General features: G+C 44.3%; 1 protein-coding gene across 5 annotated transcripts in view; it reads right to left on the bottom strand.

Moving 5' to 3' along the window:
* Positions 1 to 26,165, bottom strand: part of PRUNE2 (prune homolog 2 with BCH domain) — a 255,786-nt gene that overhangs the window by 37,813 nt on the left and 191,808 nt on the right. For all 5 annotated transcript variants that reach the window (XM_013045681.2, XM_013045683.2, XM_013045685.2 and 2 more), the window contains exon 10: positions 226 to 305. In XM_013045681.2, the coding sequence (XP_012901135.1) occupies positions 226 to 305 (80 nt within the window). The remainder of the gene's footprint in view (positions 1 to 225; positions 306 to 26,165) is intronic.

Genomic DNA, 26,165 nt, shown 5'->3' with positions numbered 1-26,165 from the left:
GGCCCAGGAGGTCAAAGGCAGCCCACACTAGCGAGCATCAGTGTTTGAATCAACTCAGAGATTAACCAAATCCAGCCTAACACCCTCCTCACACATATTTTTTTTTTCTTCACTTTTATCACTGACATCACAAGTCAGATGCATAGGAAATGGTTTTCTCACTGAATAATGACAAGGCCTGGATATAGACAAGTGCTGAAGGAAATGAACAAATGTTCCTCTCACCAGGCCTCATGTCTGTAGCACTGGGGCTCGGCATTCCCTCCTCAAAGGGGATGTCCATGCCTACATCCTCTGTGGGCAGTCTGAAAAACAAAAACAAAAAGCAAAGCAGAGTGTGTAAAAATTCGTGTGGGATTGAATTTTCTCTGAAAAGGCAAATCAGAGTTTCCAGGATAACCTTTCAATTTGCTTGAAATAAACCCAAGTATGTGTACTGAAGTTATTGTGAAGAAGAACCATTGGGTACCTGTATACACAGCAAGCCATTTCTCCTACTAACTCACACAAGTAAGCACACACCAAGGGAAGAATCAGAAACAGGAAAAGCAATTAACAAATAAAATATACTTACGGTGGGCATCGAATAATACTTTTTCAACAAAAGAGGCAACACATGTGCTTTGGAGTAAAGACAGAGCTGACTTCGTATATAACTCTCCCTCTGTGTCAGTTTGACCACATTAAATTGTTGTCAGCAGAGGAAAGCAGACTCTGCTGGTCTCTCTTTATCAGTAAAACAGAGATACACCATCTACCACATTGAGTTGCTGAAAAATTAAGCAATAAATGTAAAGTGCCCAACATTCATAATAAGGCACCAACTGATGTTATCTCCTATCCTTTTAGAATATTTAGAGGCTTGGTGTGAATTATATGTCAGTGAAGACAGTTCTGGTCATGAGATACCATCTCTTCTTTCTAAACAGTATTGAGCCCAGGACTGGTAAGCCTAGTGGAGGGGAACAAGAAAATATTGGAGAAAATTGTGACAAACGTATCTGTTCTCATGGGAAGCTGACCACTGATCACGGTGAATGCCCCTGGATCTGTTTTTACCTCCTGTTCCTTGGTCAGTACATCCCCATTTATCATGAGAACCGATTTTTCTTCTTGATGTCCTCCACGTAACTTCACTCCTCTAGGGTGAGTCCTTGTGATGTAGGCACTAATCTAAATTTAAGCATGATAAACCTTTGCGTTAGTGTTCTAGATTTAATCTTTTCCTCCTTATTGTCGACACTTTCCTCCACTTGAATGTGGGTCTACCAAATCTGGAATTTGCTTATCTGGATAATCAATCTCCAGGCTCCGAGTCGAAGCCCTTGTTTGTGTCAGCAAAGCACGATGATGAAAAAAAAATTCTTGGTCTCTAGTGAGACGTAATGCTTCATTTATTTGACAAATAGGCAGTGAATACCTACTCTGTGCTGATCATATAGAGGAACAAAACAGATGAGCCTCTTTATTGTGGAGATGGGACAAGGAGGTTCAACTAGTGACTATCACCCATTGCTCAGTGCTGCTCTCTGAGAGTGAATGGCCGCATGGTTACTCATCAAGCCCAAAGAGTCCTTCAAAAACACAACCTCAGGAAGTATCTTTCATCATACACTTGCTGAGGCTTCTGTCCTGTGTGTTCTCTAAAATGAATCCTGCACCCCTGGAGAAGGACAGCAGGCAAGAGGTTGGTGTGTAAATCAAAGACAAAACCGTATGCGCAGGAACAAGATTGGCGGTGTCCAACAGACACCATCCTGGGTGGCAGCAAACCAAATTATCTAGCAATAGAGGTGTGGTGGTGATCAAAGAGAAGACCTGGGCTAGGCCCAGGTTTGAAAGGCCTGGGACCCAGAGGGATGGTTTTCCAAGATGCTGCAGTTTTTCAGATTTTCTTGCAATGATTCCTTGTCATGTGACGTAAACTGTGTCTGTTCTCCTTGACATACAGCCTTCAGTACCTATAAAGTAGCAGACTTGAGGGGCGCCTGGGTGGCTCAGTGGGTTAAAGCCTCTACCTTCAGCTCAGGTCATGATCCCAGGGTCCTGGGATCGAGCCCCGCATCGGTCTCTCTGCTCAGCAGAGAGCCTGCTTCCCTTCTTCTCTCTCTGCCTGCCTCTCTGCCTACCTGTGATCTCTGTCTGTCAAATAAATAAATAAAATCCTTTAAAAAAAAAAAAAGGTAGCAGACTTGATTTAAGAGCAGCTGGGACCCAGTCTTAGTTCTATCACTCACCGCATGTCACATGACAAGTTATCTAATCTTCCTGTGCCTCAGTTTCCATACCAATAAAAGAGGGAGAATGTGTGATGCCTAAAAATAACACTAAAAGGAAACAAAGTTATCCATTATTATTGTAGTTCTTTTTGCCATCTAGTCTAACTGCCTGCTGTGTCAGCCTTGAAGCTTCATGAGGACAGGAACCATGTCTGTCTCGACTGTTATGTCTCCAGCACCTGGCAGAGGTCAATATCCAATTGATATGTGTTGAGTTGAATTACCGAGCTTGAAATTACCTAAATGTCCATGGACATTATTTCCTCTAGTCTTCTGAGTCAACCTTAAAAAACAAAAAGCCATTTTAGCTGTACCTACTTCATTGAGCACATAAGGGTGCTAGCCTTAGCTCAAAAATAAATATGAGAGCTTTAAAATAAACAGCTAGCATCAGTCTCAAATTTGTGTAGGTTTTCTGTGCGACAAGATGGATGGACATAGAGGGTATTATGCTAAGTGAAATCAGCCAGTGAGAGACAAATACCGTATGATTTCACTTGCACGCGGAATCTTAAAAACAAACAAAAGAAAGAAAGAAACAAACAAACAAAACAGAAACAGACCTATAAATACAGAGAACAAAGTGGTGGTTGCCAGAGGGGAGAGAGTCAGGGGAGGGGCAATATGGGTAAAGGGGAGTGGGAGACGGAGCCTTCCAGGTATGGAAAGAAAAGTCATGGGGATGAAAGGCCCAGCATAGGGAATAAGGTGGCATTGTAACAGCACTGCATGGGGACAGATGGCCCCAACACTTGTGGTGAACATGGCATAACACAGAATCACTATGTTGTACACTTGAACCCAATGTTGTGTGTCAACTATACTTCAATTAAAAAAAAAATTGTAGGTTTTGTTACTCTTCGTAAGTTATGGGCAACATCATGAAATAATTGAATGAATCCTAGCTATGAGGATATAGTTGTAGGTTATAATTCTATGTTAATACTAACAAACCGATTAGCCCTGAGAAACTTATCCAACCCCCTTTGTGATTTTAAATGGAGACAATAAATATCTAATATCACAGTGACTGTGGAGAATAAATATAATACACTTGAGTACTCCATAAATTACAAAGCATTGACTAAGTTTAAGGTAATACATTCCCTCATTTTAGACATCGTTGTCAGGATTAGGGATTTAACTGAAGGATATGTCAGGGTTGGACAAAACATTAACGAAGATAGCTACAAGTTGGGTATTAGCCTAGGTAAGAGAAAATTTCAGTATGGCATAAATCTCCATAGAGCCTGTAAGTGCCCTTGAACTCTCACTGACGTTAGTGAATAGAGCCTTTTCCTCTCACCACCTTTTTTGCAACACAGAGCTGAGACCCTATTAAGAAGGTGCTGGAAAGCCACTGTTGGCATGCATGGGGGAAGGGAAGCTGAAGGTTGTGGTCAGGGGCAAACAGAGAAGAGGGACTCCCACAAACCGTGGGTATCACAGCAGGCCATAGGGGCATTTTAGGAAACCCACAGGGACAGAGAAGGAAAGCTGAACCAAAATAGCCTGAAGGCAAACCTGGAAGAAACGCAAGTCGTGTTCATTGTAAATACTTCTTCAACCACATTCATGCCTTGGGTCCATAAATATTTATAGAAATGACATGGCCAAGCAGAGTTGTTGGCAACTGAGCAAAATGGAGTTTTAGGATCAATAATGTAAGCCTCTCGGGATCTATTAGGTAACAAGTCAGTCCAGAGTGAAGATAAATATTTTACCTTATCCATCCATAGCCACTATTTAATTTGGGGTTTTCTGTATACAGAACGGAGCTACCAAAGAGGCTGAGGGAATTGTAAAACACAAATCCTACTCTTCTGGGGCTGACCTCCCAAAAAGATGCTCAGCTCCATGTCTCCATCTAGAGGATGGATTCGGAACTGTTTATTTGCAGAATGGTTTTATAATCCTTCCTGCTCTTGACCAAATATTTCTAGCTCTTGGCCTTCTGGGTACAGGGTAGAATTGTACTTTCCTGTCCTCCTTGGAAATCAGGGTGTTCGGGTGATTTGCTTTGACAGATGAAGCGAAAGTGGAAGTGGCAGGTGTGGTGTGGCAGGTGTAGGGTGGAAGAATTAGGCCTGAGCAGGAGTGTGGGTGCCTGGGCTGCTCCCCGTCTGGATGGCTGAGTTGGTGCTCTGTCAGGCCGCAGCCAAGTGGCTATGAGAAGCAGAGGGCCCTACTTGAAGCTCATTGAATATGTAAGAAGAGAAGAATTTTTATCGTGGTTTGCCCCTAAAATGTTGAGTCTGTCACCATATCCTAATCCCGCCCATTCTGACCAGCACAGCTGGCCTCTATTACTGGTTTTGAAGGGATTATCTGACTCATACTCTGCCCTAATTTGGGAAACCCATTTCCTCTATTGTCAACCTAGGCTCATGCTGATGGTACCTATCTCGTCTGGGTTACTAAAGCACGAAAGAACATTTTGAAAAATGAGAACAAAAGCTCGGAAAGACATCAAATGCTTTCAAGTGCTTTATAAGCTTGAGTATTTATATATCATCTTTATGGTTTTTCCATCTAGAACCTTCAATTCACTTAATGGTTTTCTTTAAATTGACTTATTTAGTTAAGTAAATTTATTGAGAAAGGAACATTTGCATGATTTGTATATATAGAAACTTAAAATCACTCACCTAGAATAGTTACATAAATTAAATATAATGACAATAAAACAATGTTATTAAATTCAAGGAAGGGCTGAGTTTCTGGGCTCTGACTCTGAGACGTTCTCTCTTTGCTGAAATAAATAAATAAATAAGCAAAAATAAAATAAAATAATCAGAAAGTGTCTGGCAAAGTGTAATGCCATGCATCATTACAAATACAAAGAAATGCTATATAAGCCCAAAAAGTAATTAATATATTTCCAAGCTTGAAAGAAATGAAACGAAATCCCCAGGTGCAAGAAACAGTGTTACTCCAGAAATCTGGTGAAAAAGTAGCTCACAGAATTTTAGATTGGACACAGTTTGAGAACTCCCCAGAAGAAGTGACCTCCAGGTACTGGAAGAAAGACCTAGACCAGAACTTCTAAATAAGGCACTTATTTTAAGGAACTTAAAGAACTTTAAGGAACTTAAAGGACTTAAAAGAACTTAAGGGAACTTAAAGAACTTAAAGGGACTTAAAGAACTGCCCCCTTAATGAAAAGGGGATGAGAAGAAACTCTGGTCTCTGGCCTTGGAAAGCAAGTCTGCCTGGAATCTTGGGCAGACTATGAAGAGGAACCTATGAGGAGAATTAGAGACATTACTTGTATGCCAAGCCTGTTTCAACTGATATCACCTGAATGATATAGGGAACCCAAGTCAAGAGATTCAAATTAAAATTCATCTAGAACCACTGAAGGCCTAAAGCTCTAGGGTTCCAGAAGAATCAAATGTGAAGTCTCTTGGTAGTGTTACTTTTACAATCTGGGATTCCCTGGAGATTCACTTAGGAGAAAGAAAAAATCCTCAGAAAGATGAGCTCACACCAAAAAAACAAAACAAAAAATAACAACAACAACAAACACACACACACACCAAAAATCCAAACCATAAATTACACTAGGGAAAAAAAGCACCATGAGGGATTGCCATCAGATTCAGCAGACAGAAGAATTAGCAATACAAGTACCCCCCTCCCAGAAAAGGAACATTATGAAAGAGATTCTAATGACTCAAGAATAACTTAAAAACCTTTGCTGTGAAAGCACTGAGATCTGGGGCTGTCTGTCATAGCGGGTAATGTCACTTACCCAGAGCAGCCATGTTGCTTTTAAAAGGAACATCTAACAATAATGTGTAAGTGCTGACAATAAAGTGACATTAAAAAAAAGTCAGAAAAATACAAACCGCAGGAAGCCAAGGATCACAATATTAAAATCAAAAGAGATAGATTTTTAGGCAGAAAAGCATTCTTAAACCTGAAGAAAGTTATTATTTTGTGATATAACGAATTACTCTTCAGGGGCGCCTGGGTGGCTCAGTCGTTAAGCATCTGCCTTTGGCTCAGGTCATGATCCAGGGTCCTGGGATGGAGCCCTGCATCAGGCTCCCTGATCAGCAGGAAGCCTGCTTCTCTCTCTTCCACTCCCCCTGCTTGTGTTCCTCCTTTCCCTGTGTCTCTCTCTGTGAAATAAATAAATCTTTAAACAAAACAAAACAAAAACAAAAACAAAAAAACCCAAATAACTCTTCAGAAGATGTAATCATCTGGAGCCTACATGCTTTCAACAACATAAAATAAAATAAAAGTTGAATATAAATTACAAGGAAAAATTGATTTCATGAGGGAAAATCTATATATACTTCTCAAGAATTTATAAATCAATCTGAAAAGATGCATAAAGATATACATCTGAACAATGTAATAGGATAGCTTGATCTAATGGACTTCACTCAATAAAAATACACCATATTTTTCAAACTTATAGAAACTGACTATAAAGAATGTCTCATAAAACATCGGAAGTCAGTATCACACGTACCATAATCTCTGCCCTCAGGCACATACATCTAGAAACCAATCATGAAAAGATGATTTGGAAACTGAGAAACACATTTGTAAGCAGGTGACCACAAAGCTCTATGAATTAAAATTTGTGAAGGCAGCTAAAGAAAATCCTAGAGGAAAATAAACAGCTTTGAATTCAGATCTTAGAAAATAAAGTGGACTGAATTAGCTGAGTTCAACTCAACCCAAGGAAGTTGGAAAAATAACCATGCTCTTATGGGATTCTGTGCTGTTTGTATTAAATCTGTGTACCACCTCTCATGATCATGAACACCACCAAGTTGGGGAACAGTGACAGAAATGGATTCTCCAATCTGAACATGGGTGCCACGTGCATTTGCTGATTTTGTGTTTCTGGTACTTGGCGCTTCTTCTTAAAAGTTAGCATTCAGTACCATGGCAGGCAAGACACCCCCTAGTGGAGAACCACAGACATACAACTCTTGGACAAAATGAAATGCACCTTCTTAGACCATATACAGAGAAGTTAAGTACAGGCTACATTTCACATCCTTCCAGTATTTCTGAATCTAGAAGGATTTAATTTGTGTTGTAGGATTAGCCATGCCCGACACCAGGGGCTTTTCAATATGAAACTAGCAGCAAACCAAGACTCTGGTACACATGTCTCTAGCATTTCTAAACAGTAATGTTTCCCAACAGGCATATATATGCCTAGCAGTAGGCAGCAAACCTATTGGAGAATAATCATTCTTACAAGATGGACTGCTAAGAAACGTGGCTCTGAAGAGGTAGGGTAGCAGGTTAAGGTGTTCACTGATTGTTCTTTGGAGAAATATCAGATATATTCAGGAAAAATGATTATATATAGAGAAAGTTCCTTTATGTTAGAGTTCCTAAAATTCTCCTGGCTTCCTTCTAGTCACATAAGATCTACTGGATTGATAAAGTTGCTTTCTAGAAATGGTGATAAAAAGAAGAAAGAAAAACCAAACAAAACTTTTCATGAGGTGCCTGCCTTCCTTTGTGAAGTGCATAAATTAGCCCTTGAAAGCCCAACAGTTGGAGGACTGCCATTTCAGGATTCTTGTCTGATAAAGGAGGCTGCACAATTTAGGGTAAGAGTATTTGCCACTCTGTGAACCCTCGGCACTTACCAAATTACTCAAACGGGAAGCAAGCCAGAGGCCGCCCTGGGGCTTCATGCTCTGCTTAATCAAGCTGATCCCAAGAAAAGGATGGGCGCTTAGGTCCACAGGAAATGGGTTTGAGCCCATAAAATGAGGCTCTGGGCAACAATAACCTAGGCTTCCTTGACCTAGAACAGATAAGTGCTGTGGCCCCCAGAAGCCAGCCAGTCAGGGCAGATAGGAAAGGGGTGATGGCAGGGAAAGTAGATGACAAAGTAAGGCAGAGAAGCACTGGGCATTCACCCAAAGACTGACCTCTCTAGGGATTTTGCAGAAACCCACACACCATGCCATCTGTTCTCAGCTTCTCAGAGGAGCGGGACACAAAGCAGTCTCCTTACCCAGGGTCAGATTCTGAAACTCTGCAGGTAGCAAAGATTACTCGTAGTGCAAATGACCCTTGAATAAGTTCTTGAGGTGTTCCCTAAATTGTAATATATGTGGTTAAAATCCTTTGTGTATAAAATCATTTACAATAAATCTTATGGACGCTGAAGTTTGAGAACACTAAGCAGGAAGAGAAGGAGGCTGTAATACCATTTCAACTGTGTTCAGCATCTCCTCCACACAGACCCCGTACATCCTACATTCTCTGTGGTGGTTTTTAAAAATGTCCAGAAATTCTTTGACACTCCTTGCAAAAGTTGGAGCCCAGTTCCCCTTCCCTTCAGTTTGGGTTGAGTTTAGCAACCGCTTCTAAAGAACAGAATAAAGTGGAAGTGACAGTGCGTGACTTGTAAGAGTAGGGTCCTAAAAAGCAGTGTGACTTCCTCTTTGCTTTCTTGGGTCACCCACTGGGACAGGTCAGCTGCCATGTGGTAAGGACACTCAGGCACCCCTATGGAGAGCTCCAGGTGGCGGGGAACTGAGGCTTCCAGGACAAATCCAGGAAGGAACGGAGGAAGCCTGCCCACAGCCATGTGAGTGACTCACCTTGGAAAAAGCTCCTCCGGCCCCCATCAAGCCTTCGAATGACAGCAGCCCTAGCCGGTGTCTTGAAAGCTGCTTCCTAAGAGACCCTAATCAGAACCACCTTAGCTGATCACTCTTGGATTTCTGACTGACAAACTGTGAGAGAATAATGTTTGTTGTTTTATATTGCTAAAGTTTGAGATATTTTAATATACAGCACCATCCCAGTGAATGTCTCTATTACCTGAGCACCCAAACCTCCAAACTAGCCTTCATTCTTACTTGCCCTTCTTTTTAAACCATTTCCCCTCCCATCCGGTTGACCAGCCCATCCTGTAGATTTGCCTCACATCTCCTGTCCATTCTCACCAATGCCACTTATGCGAATGCATAAATGCTCAGGTCTGTTCCTTCCTTGCAGGAACCTGTTTCCCTTTTTCTTCTTCTGATTTTTACTCCCCACACCCTCCAAAGCATTTACTGAATCTCCTTCTCAATCTAACCCTCTTGTTTAAATCCCTGCAGGGATCCCCACTGCCTGAAGGGAAGGGTCATGAGGTCTTCCTGCTCTGCCCCTCCCTCCCCCATGCCAAGCGAGAGCCTCCTCTTCTCTTGCCCACTCCCTGCTTGGCTCTGCTAATCTTGCTTGTCTTCAACTACTTGGCTTGGACATCTCGGTCTCCGATCTCACCCCCAACCCACAAAGTTGGGTTAGGTTATAAAGCAGAAAAGCTAACTATGGAATAAACGCCTTATTTAGACGTGAAGATGCCCACTCTTCTGGAAAGTGCTTCTCAGTGTCTCATATTGGAACTTGATGATCAAAATGCTCTACTGACAAATCACTTTTGTTAACAAGTTCAGCTTTCTTCTATACAGAATTTTGGAATGATACTGTCTCTTACACAAATGATATGACAAAGAAGTAACTGCTCTAACACGAGCAGGAGGAGCTCAGCTGGTGGCCTCCTGTGTCCTCCATGTCAGCAACATGAAGCTCCTCCCTGACATTAGGAGGACCAGGTTCTTGTAGAAGGTGGGGAGAAGTGGACAACTGTGGGTCTTCTGAATTGAAGCCAGTCTTGGGTGTGCAGGCCAATGGCTTCAGCAGATGGCCAAATAATGGCATCCTGGGCACCAGCCCCTCCGACCCTGCCCACCCCCCACCTCACCAGCTCAGCTCCATCTGGAATTCATCCTCTGTGGAGAGGAAGCTGCGGGCGCCTCCTGCCCTACCCCCATCCAAGGAAACAGGCTCACAAGGCTTCCTCTCCAGCCACAGAGCAATGCACTGGGGGCACTGACTTAGTTTTATTTCCTTCCCTTCAGACGTTCAGGAGCATGTAGACTCTGGCACAGAGAATACGGATGCGAGCCTACAGAGATACTCTTCCAACTGCTGCTCAAGTAATCATATTTGCTGATCCACAGGGTGTAGTAGAGGAGTGAAGTCTGACTTCTCCAGAGCTGGGCTCAGCAGAGATTTTCTCTAAAGGGCCAGACACTAAAAGTGTTAGGTTTTGCAGACCATACGGTCTCTGTGGCAACTACTCAACTCTGTCAGAGCATGGGGCGGGAGAGGGAGCAGGGGGAGGGGATAGGGGGTCTGGGGGGTGTGGTGGGCAGCCATAAGGAATATGTAAATGAAGGGGTGTGGCTGTGTTCCAATAAAACTTCAGGGACCAAAATAGGCGGCCCGACTGGACTGGACCTGGAGGCGACAATTTGCTGAGCCCTGTGAAAACAACTTGAGTAAAATTTCATTTCTCAAAGTTGGAGGAAAAAAAAAAACCACACATATATATATATATAAAATTGTGAAGTTTTAATGTTTTGTGCAAGTGGCACAAAATTATGTGTGAGTATAAAGAGTATAAACTGAGGTAGTTTGGGGCTTTATTTATCAAAATGATAAATAAATGATAAATGCAGATAGCTTTCAACCAGCTATTCCAATGGCAGGAATACACAGAGCAGAATATTCACAGATGTACACCATGACATATGTAAAAAGATGTTTATTGTAATAAAAAATGTGGTTTTTTGAGTAGTATGAATTTGATGGTGATATAAACACGAGCTAGGTGAAATTCTCCCTAATTACTGCTGGCCCAACTGTGCTGTTTCATCTCCCTTCCCCACTTTATGTTATCTTGTCACTTTCGGTTATTAAAATCCAATTCAGTTTAGAGCTGCTCATTTCTCATCTTAAAATCTTTCTCCAAAGCTAAGTGTCAGGGAACTCAGGATAGGGAGGCTCTTTCCTCCCCCTTCCCCCCCCTCCTCATCTTCCTCAGATGTCTTAGGTCCAGAGAAGGGGTGGGGTGGGTGGGATCATGCAGTGGGCGCTGGGAGCGCCTGGGCTGCACTTCTACTGCCACGCCTCTCCCCAGCCAGGTTGGGAGGCAGCTCGGTTCTCTCTAAAGCCCCAGCCTCTGCTTCCCTGAGGGTCCATGGGCTCTCCCCCTGCCTTCTCCTTTGGTACCAGAGACCTGGCTTGACTTCATTTTCTTCATTCCGTCCTCAGCTCCTGGCGCTGCCTTTGGCTGGGGACTTTTCACCTTGAGTGGCATATTAATACGCTGTGGAGGTCGCCATCACAAAGAACACAGCAGATTTCTCCCAATTCTGGAAACTAGAAGTCCAAGAGCAAGGGGTCAGCCAAGTTGGTTTCTCCTGAGGGCTCTCTCCTTGGCTTGGAGATGGCTATTTTCTCCCTGTGTCTTTACATGGTCTTCACCTTTATGTGTGTCTGTGTCCTTATCTCCTCCTCCCCTTCTTTTTTTAAGATTTTAATTAATTAATTTAAGAGAGTGAGAACGAGAGAGAGAGAAGGTGTAGGGGGGAGGGGCAGAAGAAGAAGGACAAGCGGACTCTGTGCTGAGCCCGCCCCGAGGCTCACTCCCACAACACTGAGATCATGACCTGAGCTGAAATCAAGAGCTGGGTGCTTAACCGACTAAGCCACCCATGCACCCCTAATCTCTTCTTATAAGGACATAGACCATATCAGATTAGTGTCCCATTCTTAATGACCTCACTTCAATTTAATTACCTCTTTAAAGACCCCCATCTCCAAATACTAGGGATTAGGACTTCAATATAGGAATCTGGGGCGGGGATGGGTAACAATTAAGCCCGTAACAGGTGGGGTGCTACTGAATGACTCAAGCCCACCCTGCCCACCAAGCTCACCCTACCCCACCCTGCCATGACAGTGTAGGTCACTCTCTGCCACCTTCGTCAGGGCACACAGAGAAGTCCACTGCCTATGTAGACCTCTGATGGGAGTAAGAAGACGGTCTCCCTTGTGGAAGGTTTTCTCAATCTCTACCCGATTCTCCTGCAGCAGCCCTCACTTGGCTTTGGAGAGGCAGAAAGGGACTCCCCCCACCATTCCTAACCAACAATGACTTTTGAAAATTCCCTCACACTTCTCCTCCCCAATCTTCCACTCATATGGGCTGGGGTGAAGGCTGACCTTGGCAAAAGTGGGTCAATTTTTAAGAGGCCTTGGGGGAAGCATCCAATCCAACTGCTGAGAGCACCCTACCATCTCTTTCTTTGGGAAATGGAGTACTGTGCACCACTGTGCCCTAAGCTTTGGATCCAAGTTGTCCATTCACTAACTAAAGGAAATTTCTACTTAAGTAATTTATTTTTTTAAAATAATATGAGGAATAATCTAAATGCCCATTAATAGATGAATAATTGAGTATAGCATGAAATTCATCATGGTATATCAATATAAAAAAAATTTCTAACTTACTTACATGGAATGGCACCTCAGATATATTTCATAAATAAATATATTTAATAAATAAATCAACTCACAACATGGTATGTTTAGAAATGACAGCATTCGTATAAAGTTATAAACATTTATACATATTTTGGGGGATAGATAATACCTAAAGGAACAGAAATATACTATTAATTGCAGCTACCCATATGGAGTAGGTATGGGGAGAAAGGAGCTCTTCTGTGCTGTTTCAGTTTTTAAAACACAAGCACGTGCCACATTTTAAAATAAAGAGGTAATTTAAATATAATTAGATGCTGTAAGAGTTTCTAGAAATCTTCTCTTGGGCAAAGTCAAGTTAACATTAGAAAAATTAAGTGCTCAGTAAGGAGTAATTGAGCTGTTTATCAGTAGCACTGTTCTGCTGTCACATCCCACTGCCATGTTACCAGGATCTTAATGTTTTCCAAAATAAAGTGTAGGAGGCAGCAGGCATAAACGAAAACACGAACCGTCAGCATCACGGAAGAAAGGCGGAGAACACCAGCCTCCCAGCAGCCTCCTGGGATGGGGCTGCCACCGCCCCCTCTGGTGGCATGTCTCTCATATTCGTTTATCCTCACAAGTACTTCCAAAGGTCTGGTCTGTGCAAGCAGCGGGGATATGAAAATAGCTAAGACACAGACACGCCGCCCACCTTTTATGGGACCTGCTGAGTCATCTTTTGCTGTAGGTCCGTTCTCATTTATTTAATTCTACCCTTGTTTTATAGTCTGTATCTGACCTCTGCCCTTGTCTTTTCACTTTGGCTCCTTTGACTGCTGCTCTGTTTCCCTAGTGTTGTTGCTTTTTTGCGTTTTAGTCTTGCATTTTGTTTCCTTAAAAAATAATTTTTTTTCCTCATTGAAAATTTCTATCTGAAATTTTCTATTTATTTAAATTTCTATTAATTTTCTATTTATTGAAATTTCTACTTCTATCTGAAAATTTCCCTATTTCCTTTATGTTCTTTTCCTTAACGAAAAAGAAAAAAACTTGATTCCACATTGCATCTCTCTGCCTTCACAAGTCTTTATACTTTTGTGGAGGTTTTGTTTTCTAGTTTTTCGGGGTTTTTTGTTTGTTTTTTAGATTTTTTTTCTCTCTCTCTCTCTTTTAAAAAGATTTACTTATTTGAGAGTGTGATCACGAGCAGGGGGGAAGGGTAGAGGGAGAAGCAGACAGCCCTCTGAGCAGGGAGCGCAATGCGGGACTCGATCCCAGAACCCTGGGATCACGACCTGAGCCACCCAGGCGCCCAAGTCTTTATGCTTTTGACATTAACACTGATTTGGGGTAGCAACTCTCTAAGTCACTGTTGTTTCTGGTTCTCAAATGAAGACACTGAGGCAGAAAACAGAGTCATTTCCTTCTAGATGGGCCGTCAGATCCTAAAGCGTCAGTTGGTACTGTGCTCCCCATAAAAACCCAGGGGGCGGGAGCCCTACCAGGCAGCCTGCACCCGGGAGCCCTTGTTGAATCAATAACCTGATGGGTACTTCACTGTTCTGTGCCTTTCGTACCACTAACCTATTTTCATTTTCTGGATTTCCTTCCTGATGGTTCAATGTTTCCTTGCTTTCCTCCAACACAAAGTTCCTTTATCTTTTCATTCCCACCCAGTCACTGGCTGTGAATGACAAGGGAGTCACCTCTCAGACCCCAGTGACCCCAGGAAGCAGGCTGTGCAAGATACGGGCAGATTTCTGGAATCTGCTCTTGCAATCAGTTTCCCACGAGCTCAGGCCCGTGGCCGATAGGGACACAAGCTTAAACGGATACACGGGAAGGAGCGGGACCTGAGCATTCCAAATAGGCCCAGTGGCCAAAGAGACACGGAGGGGCCGCTTCTTGCCATCTTTTTAAGCCACTGTTTCCCGAAGCCTGTGCCCATAGGAGAGATTCCACAATCTATGGAAAAGGGCCTTGTGCCAGGGAAGTTTGGGAAACCCATATATTATACCCTCCTCTTGAGACTTTATAAGGCACGTGAACCTGTCATAGATTCTGAGCTGTCCTACAGAAAATAAATCTGCTTGATTTTGTGTACCTCACAAAGGTAAACTAAGGAACTTTCTCTTCCTCTTCTTTTTAACCCTCTCTCTCTCAATATGTTCACGCAAAACAAAATTTCAGCAGCACAGCTCTGAGACCCAACCCAGCGTGAGAAGCAGGCCGCTCCACACATCTGGGACAGCATCTACCAAAAGCCTAGCAAACATGGCCACAGTTATTCCTCCTCACTAGCAGCTGAGGCAGACAGCCTGCCTTTGAGTCCTGGCTCTGACCTTTTGAAAACTGGGACCTTCATATATACAAATGAAGTATTACTCACTCATAAAAAAGAATGATATCTTGCAACGACATGGACGGAGCCAGGGGTGTGAAGGTGAGACAAAGACAAGTATCTATGAGTTCACTCACATACGAAATGTAAAAAACAAAACAAACCAAAAAAAGAGACCGGCAAAAAACCACTCTTAAATACAGAGAACAAATGGGTGTCATTGCCAGGGGCTGGGGTGGGGGGGGCGGTGATGAGTGACGACGGGTGCCCTTACGGTGATGAGCACTGAGTAATGGAGGAATATGAAATCATTATATTGTACGCCTGGTGTCCTTATAAGAAGAGGAGATTAGGACACAGACATACACAGAAGGTAGACCACGTGAAGACAGGGAGAGAGCAGGCCCCTCCAAGCCAGAGAGAAGGGTCTTGGAAGAAACCAGCCACACTCATACCTTAATCCTGGAGTTCTAGCTTCCAGAATTGGGGAAAAAAATTCAAATTTTCTCACTGAAGCCACCTGGTTTATGCTACGTTGTGACGTCAGCTCAAGCAAACGCGTATAGTATCTGATCTCCTTCCCCCACACTCCTAGTTTCAAGGAGAATCTTAGCTCTGGAAGGGCTTATCAGGTCCTCCATGCATCCCTTCTCCTAGAAAGCCCTTCTACTGCTGCCTGACAGATTTAGAGGAAATGAGAGAAGCCCTAGCGAGGCCCCTCGAGACAGAGACAACGATTCCATCACCTTTACTTACACATGTCCCACTGCATTGTATAATTACATTCCGTGAACCTAACTGACAGGATTTGATTAATTTCATACTCTCCGGAGGGATTTGATTAATTTCATACTCTCCGGAGGGACGTTTTCCGGTATCTGCACAGCTACGCCAACTTCACAGGGAGATCTGATACATTTAGCTATTTCTTTAACCTTGGGATGTCTTTATTGTGAAATGTACACAGCTATTTAGGGAGAAAATGTGCTTATGCTTTTGAATAACTGTTCACAGAATTACAGCATTATGTGGGATTCCCGAACTCTGTTCCATCGATCACTCCCCATTCCCTCCTTCCCATGCTAGTGAATAACAGTTAGTACCGGGAGAGAAAATGAACAGCCCAAGACCATTCACCTACCCCTGAGCTAGTTAGAAACAAGGCTTGAGCTTATAACCTGGTAAGTACACGAAAAACGTGGTGACAGCCTTTTTATGCCAAATCTTGTCTCTGGCCTTGTATCAAGGACATGATCTTTGATCACCCCTGAACTTAGCCCAAGGCACAGAGAAAACCTCCCCATGGCTAGCCCACAGATGGGGTTTTGCTGAATCCCAAGCTTTCTGTTTTTCATTTATCAATACTAGCCTTCCCATGGATCAAAAATCTCCAGCTGTCTTCTCATCTCCCTGTCACCTGCCCTCCTAACCTACCTCTCACACAGCTGCTCTCTCGAGATCACACCAGGCTGCCTTCACGCCTGTTTTATTTTAGGAAGCGCTATTTCCAGAACTCTCGATTTCATCAACGCTTCTTGGATCTTTCTGGGAGTTGGACGTAGAAAAAAGTATTAGCTAAGTAACGATTTTATTCCTCTTTGAATAAAAGGTTCTCTTGCTTCATGGGCAGTGGTAGCTTTCTAAATGCGGCTTCCACACCAGGTTTGGACTATATGCTGCTACAGGAAGCCTGTGCTCCTTTCCGAATTTTGCACTGGAAGGGACTTTGAAGGATCTCTGTCTGCAGGTAAAACCAGACCTAAACATTCTGACTATCCACCTGGAGGTTTCCAAACTAGCTTCCCACAAGCTTTGACGGAAGTAGCTTCTACGGTACTCAGTTTTTACTCAGTTTGTTTATCAGGCTACGCTTTTGGGTAGGAGTTCGACAAACATGTGTGTCCTAGAACCATATGGAAAGCATTAAACTAGTCTGGGGAGGGTACATGACAAAAAGAATGGTTCAGACACAGATTTTGCCCTTAAATAATTTAAAATCTGAGAAGAAAAGACATACTCAGGTTCACACAAAACAGCACAAGGGGAGTCAAAGCCACGAGACATAACCGGGAGTTTCAGAGGCAAGAGTAGCCCCTCTGACCAAGCGCACAGAGTCCAGGAACCCAGAAGCTCCAGACGAGAGGTAGTGTTTGGGTGGGACCTGGTGGATGGGCTGGGGAGGGAAGGGGGTTGACTGCATCTGAGCGCTCCTGCTTCCTTTCTCCGCCCTTTGTCCTCAGCCCTCACACCCACAGTCAGGCTCTATTCTGTTCTTCCTCTTTATGAACCAGAATCTTCTTGCAGCTTATCAGGGGTACCGATAGGCCTAATTCCTGTCTTCAGACTAGGAGTTCTCCTTTCTCTTCTTGTAAGATTAGAGTCGGCCGTAGTCCCACAGGAAAGAGGACGACTAGAGGAAGTCACCATCCCCTTCACGCCCCAGCCCAACAGGGAGAGCTCAGTAGATGCAAAGGCTTGGGGCCTGGGCTAAGTGTCGTCACTTAGCAGAAACCACGGGCCAGCATGAGACCATGACCTCGTGCTGAGTAATCAGACGTGGATTTAGCCTTCTGCAGGTGCCTCCATCCAAGCCGGCTCCGTCTTGCTTGGATGGCGGCCATCACGCTTTCTTCCTCTTGCTTACGTTAACCCGAAGCGAGCGCAACAAGGATACAGGCTCCCAGTCATGGGGAATGACATGGTAACCTGTCCCCAGATGAGCCCACTCTTCTCCAGGCACCTCTCCCTCAATTTTCAAGCACTCTAGCCTCTCTCTTCCACATCTGCCCTTCTGGGATCGCCGCCCTTCTGGGATGGCCTCCCTTCTTTCTGCCTGGGGCAGAGTTCCAGCCTCTCTGCTGTCGCAGGTGGACAACCAGCTCCTGCCTTGCCTCCCCGCTCTCCCGCGCCCGTGCTGTCCACTGCCAGTCACAACACCCAGCTCAGAAATCTCTGGCTTCCCACTGCCAAGACACATAACACAAACTTCTATGTTTCACCCGCAGGGCTCTCCAGCATTTAGACCAACTCAGCCGTGGGTCTCCAAATGCTCTACCTTGCAGGCAAAATGAGCTCCTAGCTCCCCAGTCTTGCTGACAGCTCGCCTGCCTCTACAGCTTGCTTGCTTTATATTCCCTTCTGCTGGAGGGCACCTTCCTCCCGATTACTGAACCCACTTTATTTACCTATTTATTTATTTGACAGCGAGAGACACAGCAAGAGGGAACACAAGCAGGGGAAGTGGGAGAGGGAGAAGCAGACTTCCTGCCAAGCAGGGACCCTGGGATCATGACCCGAGCTGGAGGCAGACACAATGCCTGAGCCACCCAGGCACCTTGAACCTACTTTATCCATGAATCTTGTACTTGCCCCTTTACAACCGAGGAGAAAGACCAAGGCCCTCCCACCCTTGAGGGCCCAGAGCTCCACAGTTACACCTCTTATGGAACTGACTTCCTTCGGCCCTTTGCAAGCCATTTCTTTCTTCCCCTCCTCGCTAGAGTGAGGGTTGCATCTTGATTACTTTTGCAACACTCAGTCCTGAGGGGCAGCATCTTGTCCATAAGAAAGGCACAAGATCTGAGAGTGCCGTTCAGTTACACTTCTCCCAGACTTTTTTGCACCTTTCCCCCAAATTTTTAAGGGTTGGAAAGCAATTAGGAAATGCCACCTTATCCTTAAAATAGAAGAATGCTAGTTTTTTTTTTTTTAAGCCCTGAGAACTTCGAATTCATGGACTAGATTTTGCTAGAAGCTTCTGATAAGGCTGAGAGGAAACAGCACAAGATCAAGAGCTAGGCCTCTTGGTCCGGATCTCAGCTGCCCAGCCACTGACGGTGACCTTGAGCCAATCCCTCACTGTAACCAGGGCTCATTTTTTTTTTTCCCTTTGCCTGTAAACTGAAGAAGTGAGTAAAAACAAATTCTAAGATTTACTTCAGTTTCTCTTACCCTACCAATTGAAACTTGGGTTGTAAATACAGAGACTCAGCAAACTATCAAAAATAGTGGGCAAATGGCCTGCTGGAGCCCTCAAATGATAATGTGCTTGGACAGGGGGCATCCACTCCTGCCTTTTATCCTACACGCATCTTGCACACCGATCCCCCCAACAACCCCACGATTCCTGCCATTATTAATGTAGAAGGACCTGCAGCCCAGTGTTCTTTGTCAGCTCTGATGCAGACAGGATACCAGGGACAGAATCTGTCCTTAGCTGATTTTCCCTCTGCCCCTTCTTCCGCTTGCCCCTTCACCCCAGCTGCACTATTGACTTGGAACTGATAAAGAACTGAGAACCCATCCCAAATTCAAATACTACTCTAGCAGGAAGTTGCTATTCAGAAAGCCTCTATTTACCAGATCTTGAGGCAACAGAGAAAGGGCAGGCGATTCCAGATTCGGTAAAAATTAAAAAAAAAAAAAAAAAAGAAAAAGAAAAAGAAAAGAAAAGCTTTTATGTGCTGTGGGTGAACTCAAGTTTTCCTGTCATAAACTATATTGAGTATTTGAACCTACAGGCCAACCCCACACCTTGTGTTCTCGCTAGCTAGGAAGTATGAAGTCTAAAGGTCAAGGAAGTATTACGATCCTTTAATAAGAGATTAAATTTTTCCCTACTACAGAGCCATTCAAGAATGAAAAACCAAATGGGGTGTAAAGAAAATTCACTGGGATATACCAAAGAGAGCCCTTGCCACGAAAAAAAAAAGTTAATTTGGCTTCATAGTAATAGGAAGGAGACTCTGGCTTCTTATCCTTAAGTACCTTTAAAGCTTTACACCTTATTTAGGACAGAAAGGTTACTTTGCGTTACAAAGTAAAATCTCCCTGAAGACGTTTAAACACTGCTAACTGCAAAGGACAACAGCCTCAGGTCGTTTTTATCTGTCTTTGAGTTGCAATGCAAGGTTCAAGCCATTTGAAAGTACAAACTTGCACTATCCCGAGTATGTGTAATTTACCAGTAAAGACAGGGTTTTCCTCCCAGATAAGAAGTCGCTTATCAATTAAGAGAAATTTCATGGGTCATTTTATTTTTTATCACCAGGAATTTTAATCTAATGATTCCAGATTTCACTTTCTGCAAATATGATCAATTAATATTTAAGAATACTTTTGTCAAATTGAACATTTCAAAGTGGTCTCAGGCAGTGGCAGTTCCCATTTCTCTCTATGGCTTGGGGCAGTCATCCAGGAGGAAGTAAGCCTGGAGGCTGGGCTCGCTCACAGGGCGGTTTGCATAAGACTCACACCACGTCAGGAGTTCATATGAAAGAAGGGGGCGGTTGACACAGATGCTGTCCCTCTCCCTGGAATCACCAAGACCAACCAGTACTCTGATCTCTGGAAGAATCATACTTGATTTAAATCCCTCCTAGGTGGGAGTCTAGTTTTGTTTTGTTTTGTTTTTTGCTTCCACAGAGGAATTTAATAACCCATGTATTTCTTGTTTGAAATTGACCAGGTAGTCATTTTGATTTAGTTTCTCATATAACTTAGTTTCTCAGTGAAATAGCGATATTCTGTCCATACTGTATTTTATCTCTGGATTTTGAAAAGGTGGGAGAGAACAATACAGGTCCATTTTGGAGGATGACCTATTTCTGCAGCTTAGAACTTAGGTAAGATTTAAAGATTACAAGATTCATTCGAAAAAAGGAGAAGTGTATGTTACCAGCTTTGGCAACTATAAGTAATAACACAAGAAATAAATATGCCAGGAAATAAGAAATAAATATGTACCAGGGCCTCTCCGCCTGTCAGACAGAAATAAGAAATAAATATGTACCAGGGCCTCTCCGCCTGTCAGACTCTTGCCATTAGGCAAGAGTCCTCAACAGTTTCAAATTGTCCCTTCCTTCGATTTTCTATCTCCATTTTCATCATAGGACGGAAGGCAAAATGTTTAGAGCTGTTACAGAGTCTTGGTTCCCTAATGACCTGCTCGCCAAGGGAGGGGCAGGAGACAGCCTGGAAGACCCCAAGCCTTCCCAGTGGGAGCTGATACAGAAGGAAATGCAGCTGCCAGCTGTCTCTGGCGAGGGGCTGGGCAGAGCCCCGCATCCTCCTCCTCCTCCTCCTCCTCACTCCCCTCCAACTTCCCAGCAATAGACAGGTCCGCGAGAACGACACTCTCCATTGCGATGTGTCCTGCGGACACCCGGTCCTCCCAGAGCCGCACCGGGACCCACCTACCTCCTGAGGATGCGGGGAGGCCGGCTACCCGGAGGGCGAGAAGGATGCTCGGTCGCAGCCGCTCAGCATCTCCCTTCCGGAGCGGTTAACTGGGAATACACAGTCGCCTCCATTTTCTGGTCACGTGTCCCTGCCACATCTAAATAAGGATGATCACCTGCCTCCCAGCTCGCCCGGTGACCCGGCGGCCGCCGGCGCTCCCGCGAGGGGGGATGGAGCCGGGGCCGCGCCGAGCTGCGGTCGGGAACACACACACTCTCTCATCCAGGTTGTGGAGCCACAGAAGCCCCCTTGGTATTCGTGTCTGCTCCCCACAAGTGCTCCCAGCCCTGCTCCTGAGTGAGGCTGGATGCGAGTGGGCTCAAAGCACAGGTTGGAAGGAATCTAGTTCCCCTGAAACATCTTAAAAAAAAAAAAAATCCTGTAGCTTCACAGCACAACGCAGTAAGATGGCAGCGCGACTATTTCCTTTGCATGGACAATGGGTAAGATCGTAATAAATGGACTTTGGAAGCATGGTCAGACACATAAACAAGGCCAATCAAGGTTCCAGAGACGGTTATGATGTTTGCACAAAATCATGGCTGTTGGCAGAAAGAGGCGTGGGGCCATAACACGTGTGGGCTTTGTGGTCAGAGGTCCTAGAATTTGAATTTAACTTCTACGATTTATTAGCGAATTCCGACCAGTTACTACAGTGCCTGGTGACTCAGACCGCTGACTCCCAGGTGGATAATAAGAATACCAGCACTTTGAAGAACGATGCATCTAGAAATCTTAAAGAGTCTAGGTGAAAATCCACTCACAGGAAATGTTAGGTACTAACACAATCATTAATTCTCAAAACGCTGACAGAAATATTTGACAGGTAAAGTCAGTGAAATAGGAAGGAAAAGTTTCATGCCAGTTTCATGCATTCCTTTCTTTGCTTGTTTGCTCTTCATTAAAAAAAACAAATATGATCAGACAAACCAAAGAATTGTGATCACCATCAGGCAAAATGTCAAAGCAAAAAGTAACTATAGGTACCGTCCTCAGAACTGGATTGCTCAGAGTTCCATGTTACATAACCTTTCAGACTTTTTTGTTTTTGTTTTTTCTTTGGTGGGGGCAGGGCTGGGGGGAGAGGCTATGATTGGGGGATAGGGCCATTTTAGGTACTAACAAAAGAGGAAACCATTAACAAAATAGGAAAGTGAATTACTCAGCTGAGTACCCGGCTGAGTGCTTAAGAAACGTTAGCTCCTGTTCTTAGTACTTAAAATGATGGCTATTTCTTCCCTCACCATGAATGCCCGGGGTGGTGGGAGGGCAGTGAGAAAGGGAGAAGAGGAAGAAGCAAATTTTTTATATCTTTATTTAAACTGAAAGCCTTACAGGGGCACCTGGGTGGCTCTGTTGGTTAAGCATCCAAACTCTGGATTTCGGCTCAGGTCATGATTTCAGGGGGTCATGAGATCAAGCCCTATTTGGGGCTCTGTACTCAGACAGAGTCTGCTTTCCTTCTCCCTCTGCTCTTCCCTTTCCCCACAACCCCTGCTTGTGCGCGCTCTCTCTTTCTCTAAAATAAATAAACTAAAAGCCTACAAAATTATTCAGGCTTATGAGCAGTTATGACATAAGTTCTCAAGTGCCGTCTACCTCTCAGACCTGGAGGAGGACCAAAGAGGGGTGAGCATGAGGAAGGTGTGTCTTTGGCAGGGTTACTGACCCGCAGAGATTCAGCAAGAGTGTCAGTGCGTTTCTCAAAGCCAAGATGAGCCAAAACTGTCAGGGAAGCACAGACAGCTTTAGAGCTGGTCTTACTCTGGGTGTCCAGGCGGATGGCTAAAAACGGGGCTCTGATCTTTGTGAAGTGCTGGCTCATTACAAGGACTTCCCCTTTATCAGCTGGAAAAAAAAAGAAGCCGCTGGAGCGTACAGAAAGAGGAGTTAAGTGTTATAGAACAGACACTGTAATTCAATCTATTTTGTAATCTGTTTTTAAAAGTCAGCAGCTGATACGGAATCTGTTCCATCACAGATACCTTTAAAAATTTAAGAGGCACTTCGTTAAATGGGGGAACTGTGGATATCTGTTTTCAGCAATGATGTTTCCTTTTGTCTTGTAGGATGTTGTCTCAGCCTGTGCCGGAGCAAAAGAGCCCTAAGTCAGAGTCAGCTGGGCACTTGAGTAAATGTATTGTTTTATTCACTGCGATGCTGCGGCAGTTACAATTATTAAAAAAAAAAAAAAAGGAAAATAATAACTGCTTAAACGCATGAAGTAGCATCCTGATCATTATATAAATGAAAAGGGGGTGGGGGTGGTAGAGTCCAATTCTCCAGGGGAGTTCAGTTATGCTTTGAGAGCCCAATACATCCAAATCATTATTTAATAAATTAAGGTGAAAAAATAAGAATAAAAAAGGTCTTTGAAGATATATATTGTCAACAGCTACAGGAGTTGATGGTTGACAGATGACTAAGCAGAAGTATTTTTCTCCTCTGGACAAGCTGGTGGAGGCACAGTTGACAGGTGCACCTCCTTTTCTCCATGAGGCTGAGGGAAGTGGTAACAGCACTTAAGGAAACCGAAAGGCTTTGAGAATCTTGGAGGAACTGACTTTATACCGGGAAACAAGGACACTCAAGTAATTATGGTCTCAATTCCGAAAGAAGAGGAAAGATGAATTTTTGCAACATCTGAAAAGATGCATATCCCTGTTATGAACTGAGTGCGTCCCCCACCAAGTTCATCTGCTGAACCCCCCCCCCCATACACACACAATGTGATGGTATTAGGAGGTGGGGCTTTGGGGAAATAATTAGGATTAGATGAGGCTCCCCCATCGTGACTAGAATTAATGCCCTTCTGAAAGGACCCCAGAGAGCTTTCTTACTCTTTCTGCTGAGGAAGTTCTGCTGTGGGGATACCAGGAGAAGGTGGCAGTCTGCAACCAAGGAGAGGATTCTCGTCAGAACTTGACCTTCTTGCCACCCTGATTTCAGATTTCTAGCCTCCAAAGCTGAGAAATAAATTTCTCTTGTTTATAAGCCACCGAGTCTATGGGAATCTGTTAGAGCCTGAATTAAGTCATGCCCAAACTAAATTTACCACGTGTTCCTTGGAAAAGGAAGCAGCAAACACCAGAAATGCTCTGTTTCATTAAAAGCAAATTATATGGGAACAACTTGGCTTTCTTTGCCATTCGTTCAATCAGGCTGTATTTCTGGGGCACCTAATAAATGGCAACTGCTTTCCTGGAGAGCATATTCTCAAATGTGGAGACAGAACAGAATCCACTAAGCAAATAAACAGAAGGGGGCTCCTGGGTGGCTCAGATGGCTAGGTGTCAGCCTTTGGCTCCCGTCATGATCTCAGGGTCTAGGGAGCTGGCCCCACATCGGGCCTGCTCAGGGGAGAGCCTGCTTCTCTCTCTGCCTCTCCCCCTGCTTATGCTCTCGCTCAAGTAAATAAAATCTTTTAAAACAACAACAACAAATAAACAGAAGAAAATAAATCAGGGCAGTGGGAAGAGCAGGGTTCTCAACCCTGGCAATACTGACACGTAGGGCTAGATAATCCTTCGCCGTGAAGGGCCCTCCTCCTGTGTGTTGTAGGACACGTAGCAGCATCTGAGGCCTTTACCCATGAGAAGCCAGAAGCATCTGCCCCAGAGTGACATGGTGTGTGTAGAAGGAAGAGCTCTCTGGGGAGCATGAATGATAAGAATAAGCCCTATCAAGAGAAGTCTAGACAGAGAGTACAGCTGGCATCAGCTCACTGAATTGTTAAAGGGTCTGGTGGACAAGCTCAGAGACTGATGGAAAGAGTACTCGGCCAACGGAAATGTAAGCAGCAACCAGGACACACAGGGCCTTACTGGTGGTAGTTAAGAATCAGAATTGAATTCCAAAATGACGTTGGATGGTTTTAAGAAGGTAGGTGGTGAAAAGATACAGATGTCGTGAAAAGAAGGGCCATCTGTACCCCAATGTTTATAGCAGCAATGGCCACGGTCGCCAACCTGTGGAAAGAACCAAGATGCCCTTCAACGGACGAATGGATAAGGAAGATGTGGTCCATATACGCTATGGAGTATGACGCCTCCATCAGAAAGGACGAATACCCAACTTTTGTCGCAACATGGATGGGACTGGAAGAGACTGTGCTGAGTGAAATAAGTCAAGCAGAGAGGGTCAAGTATCCTATGGTCTCACTTATTTGTGGAGCATAACAAATAGCATGGAGGACACGGGGAGATGGAGAGGAGAAGGGAGTTGGGGGAAATTGGAAGGGGAGGTGAACCATGAGAGTCTGTGGACTCCAGAAATACAACCTGAGGGTTTTGAAGGGACAAGGGTGGGAGGTTGGGGGGAGCCAGGTGGTGGGTACTAAGGAGGGCATGTATCGCATGGAGCCCTGGGTGTGGTGCAAAAACAATGAATTCTGTTACGATGAAAAGAAATTGAAAAATAAATAAATAAAAATTTTAAAGAATTAAAAAAAAAAAATAAGAAAGTGGGTGGTGAAAGGAGTATCTTTACATCCGAGAGGCTCACTCAAGCCAGTGAGTGGAGTACGGATTGCAGGAGCGGGCTGGGCGGACCGGAGGACAGGAGTGGAGTGGCCGGCCAGGGCGGGGCTGCCATGGAAGGTTGAGTAGCGTGCGCTCGTGTGTGTGTATTTGCACGTGCGCGTGTTGGACTCCATCTTCCATAAGTTTTTGATTTGGAGTTGATCAACATTTTGAGATAGTTTATGGGAGGGAATTAAAAATTTTCCTGCCAGGCCGTTACCTAGAACAAAACTCTCTTAGGGTGACAATTAAAAGAAGCCGCAGCCCTTAACCAAAAGTTAACATGGTGGGGGAACGTAACATCCTCAACCTGGGTTTCTGCAGAGCTGGACCCAATCTTGGGGCGACTCTTCGACAGCGCTTGTCCTGAGAGAGCTGTCCCCTGGATCTTGGAAACAGGTCCTCTGCCGCACTGGAGGAATAGTCAGCGACCCTGCGCATTCACAGATCTCAGCACACTTTTCTGAAGCTGTGGCTCTACGG

Source organism: Mustela putorius, unplaced genomic scaffold, assembly GCF_011764305.1.
Source record: "Mustela putorius furo isolate JIRA1106 unplaced genomic scaffold, ASM1176430v1.1 tig00000854_pilon_pilon_pilon, whole genome shotgun sequence".
NCBI lineage: Eukaryota > Metazoa > Chordata > Mammalia > Carnivora > Mustelidae > Mustela > Mustela putorius.
Note: the sequence above shows the minus strand (reverse complement) of the source record. Positions and strands in the feature narration are given on the sequence as shown.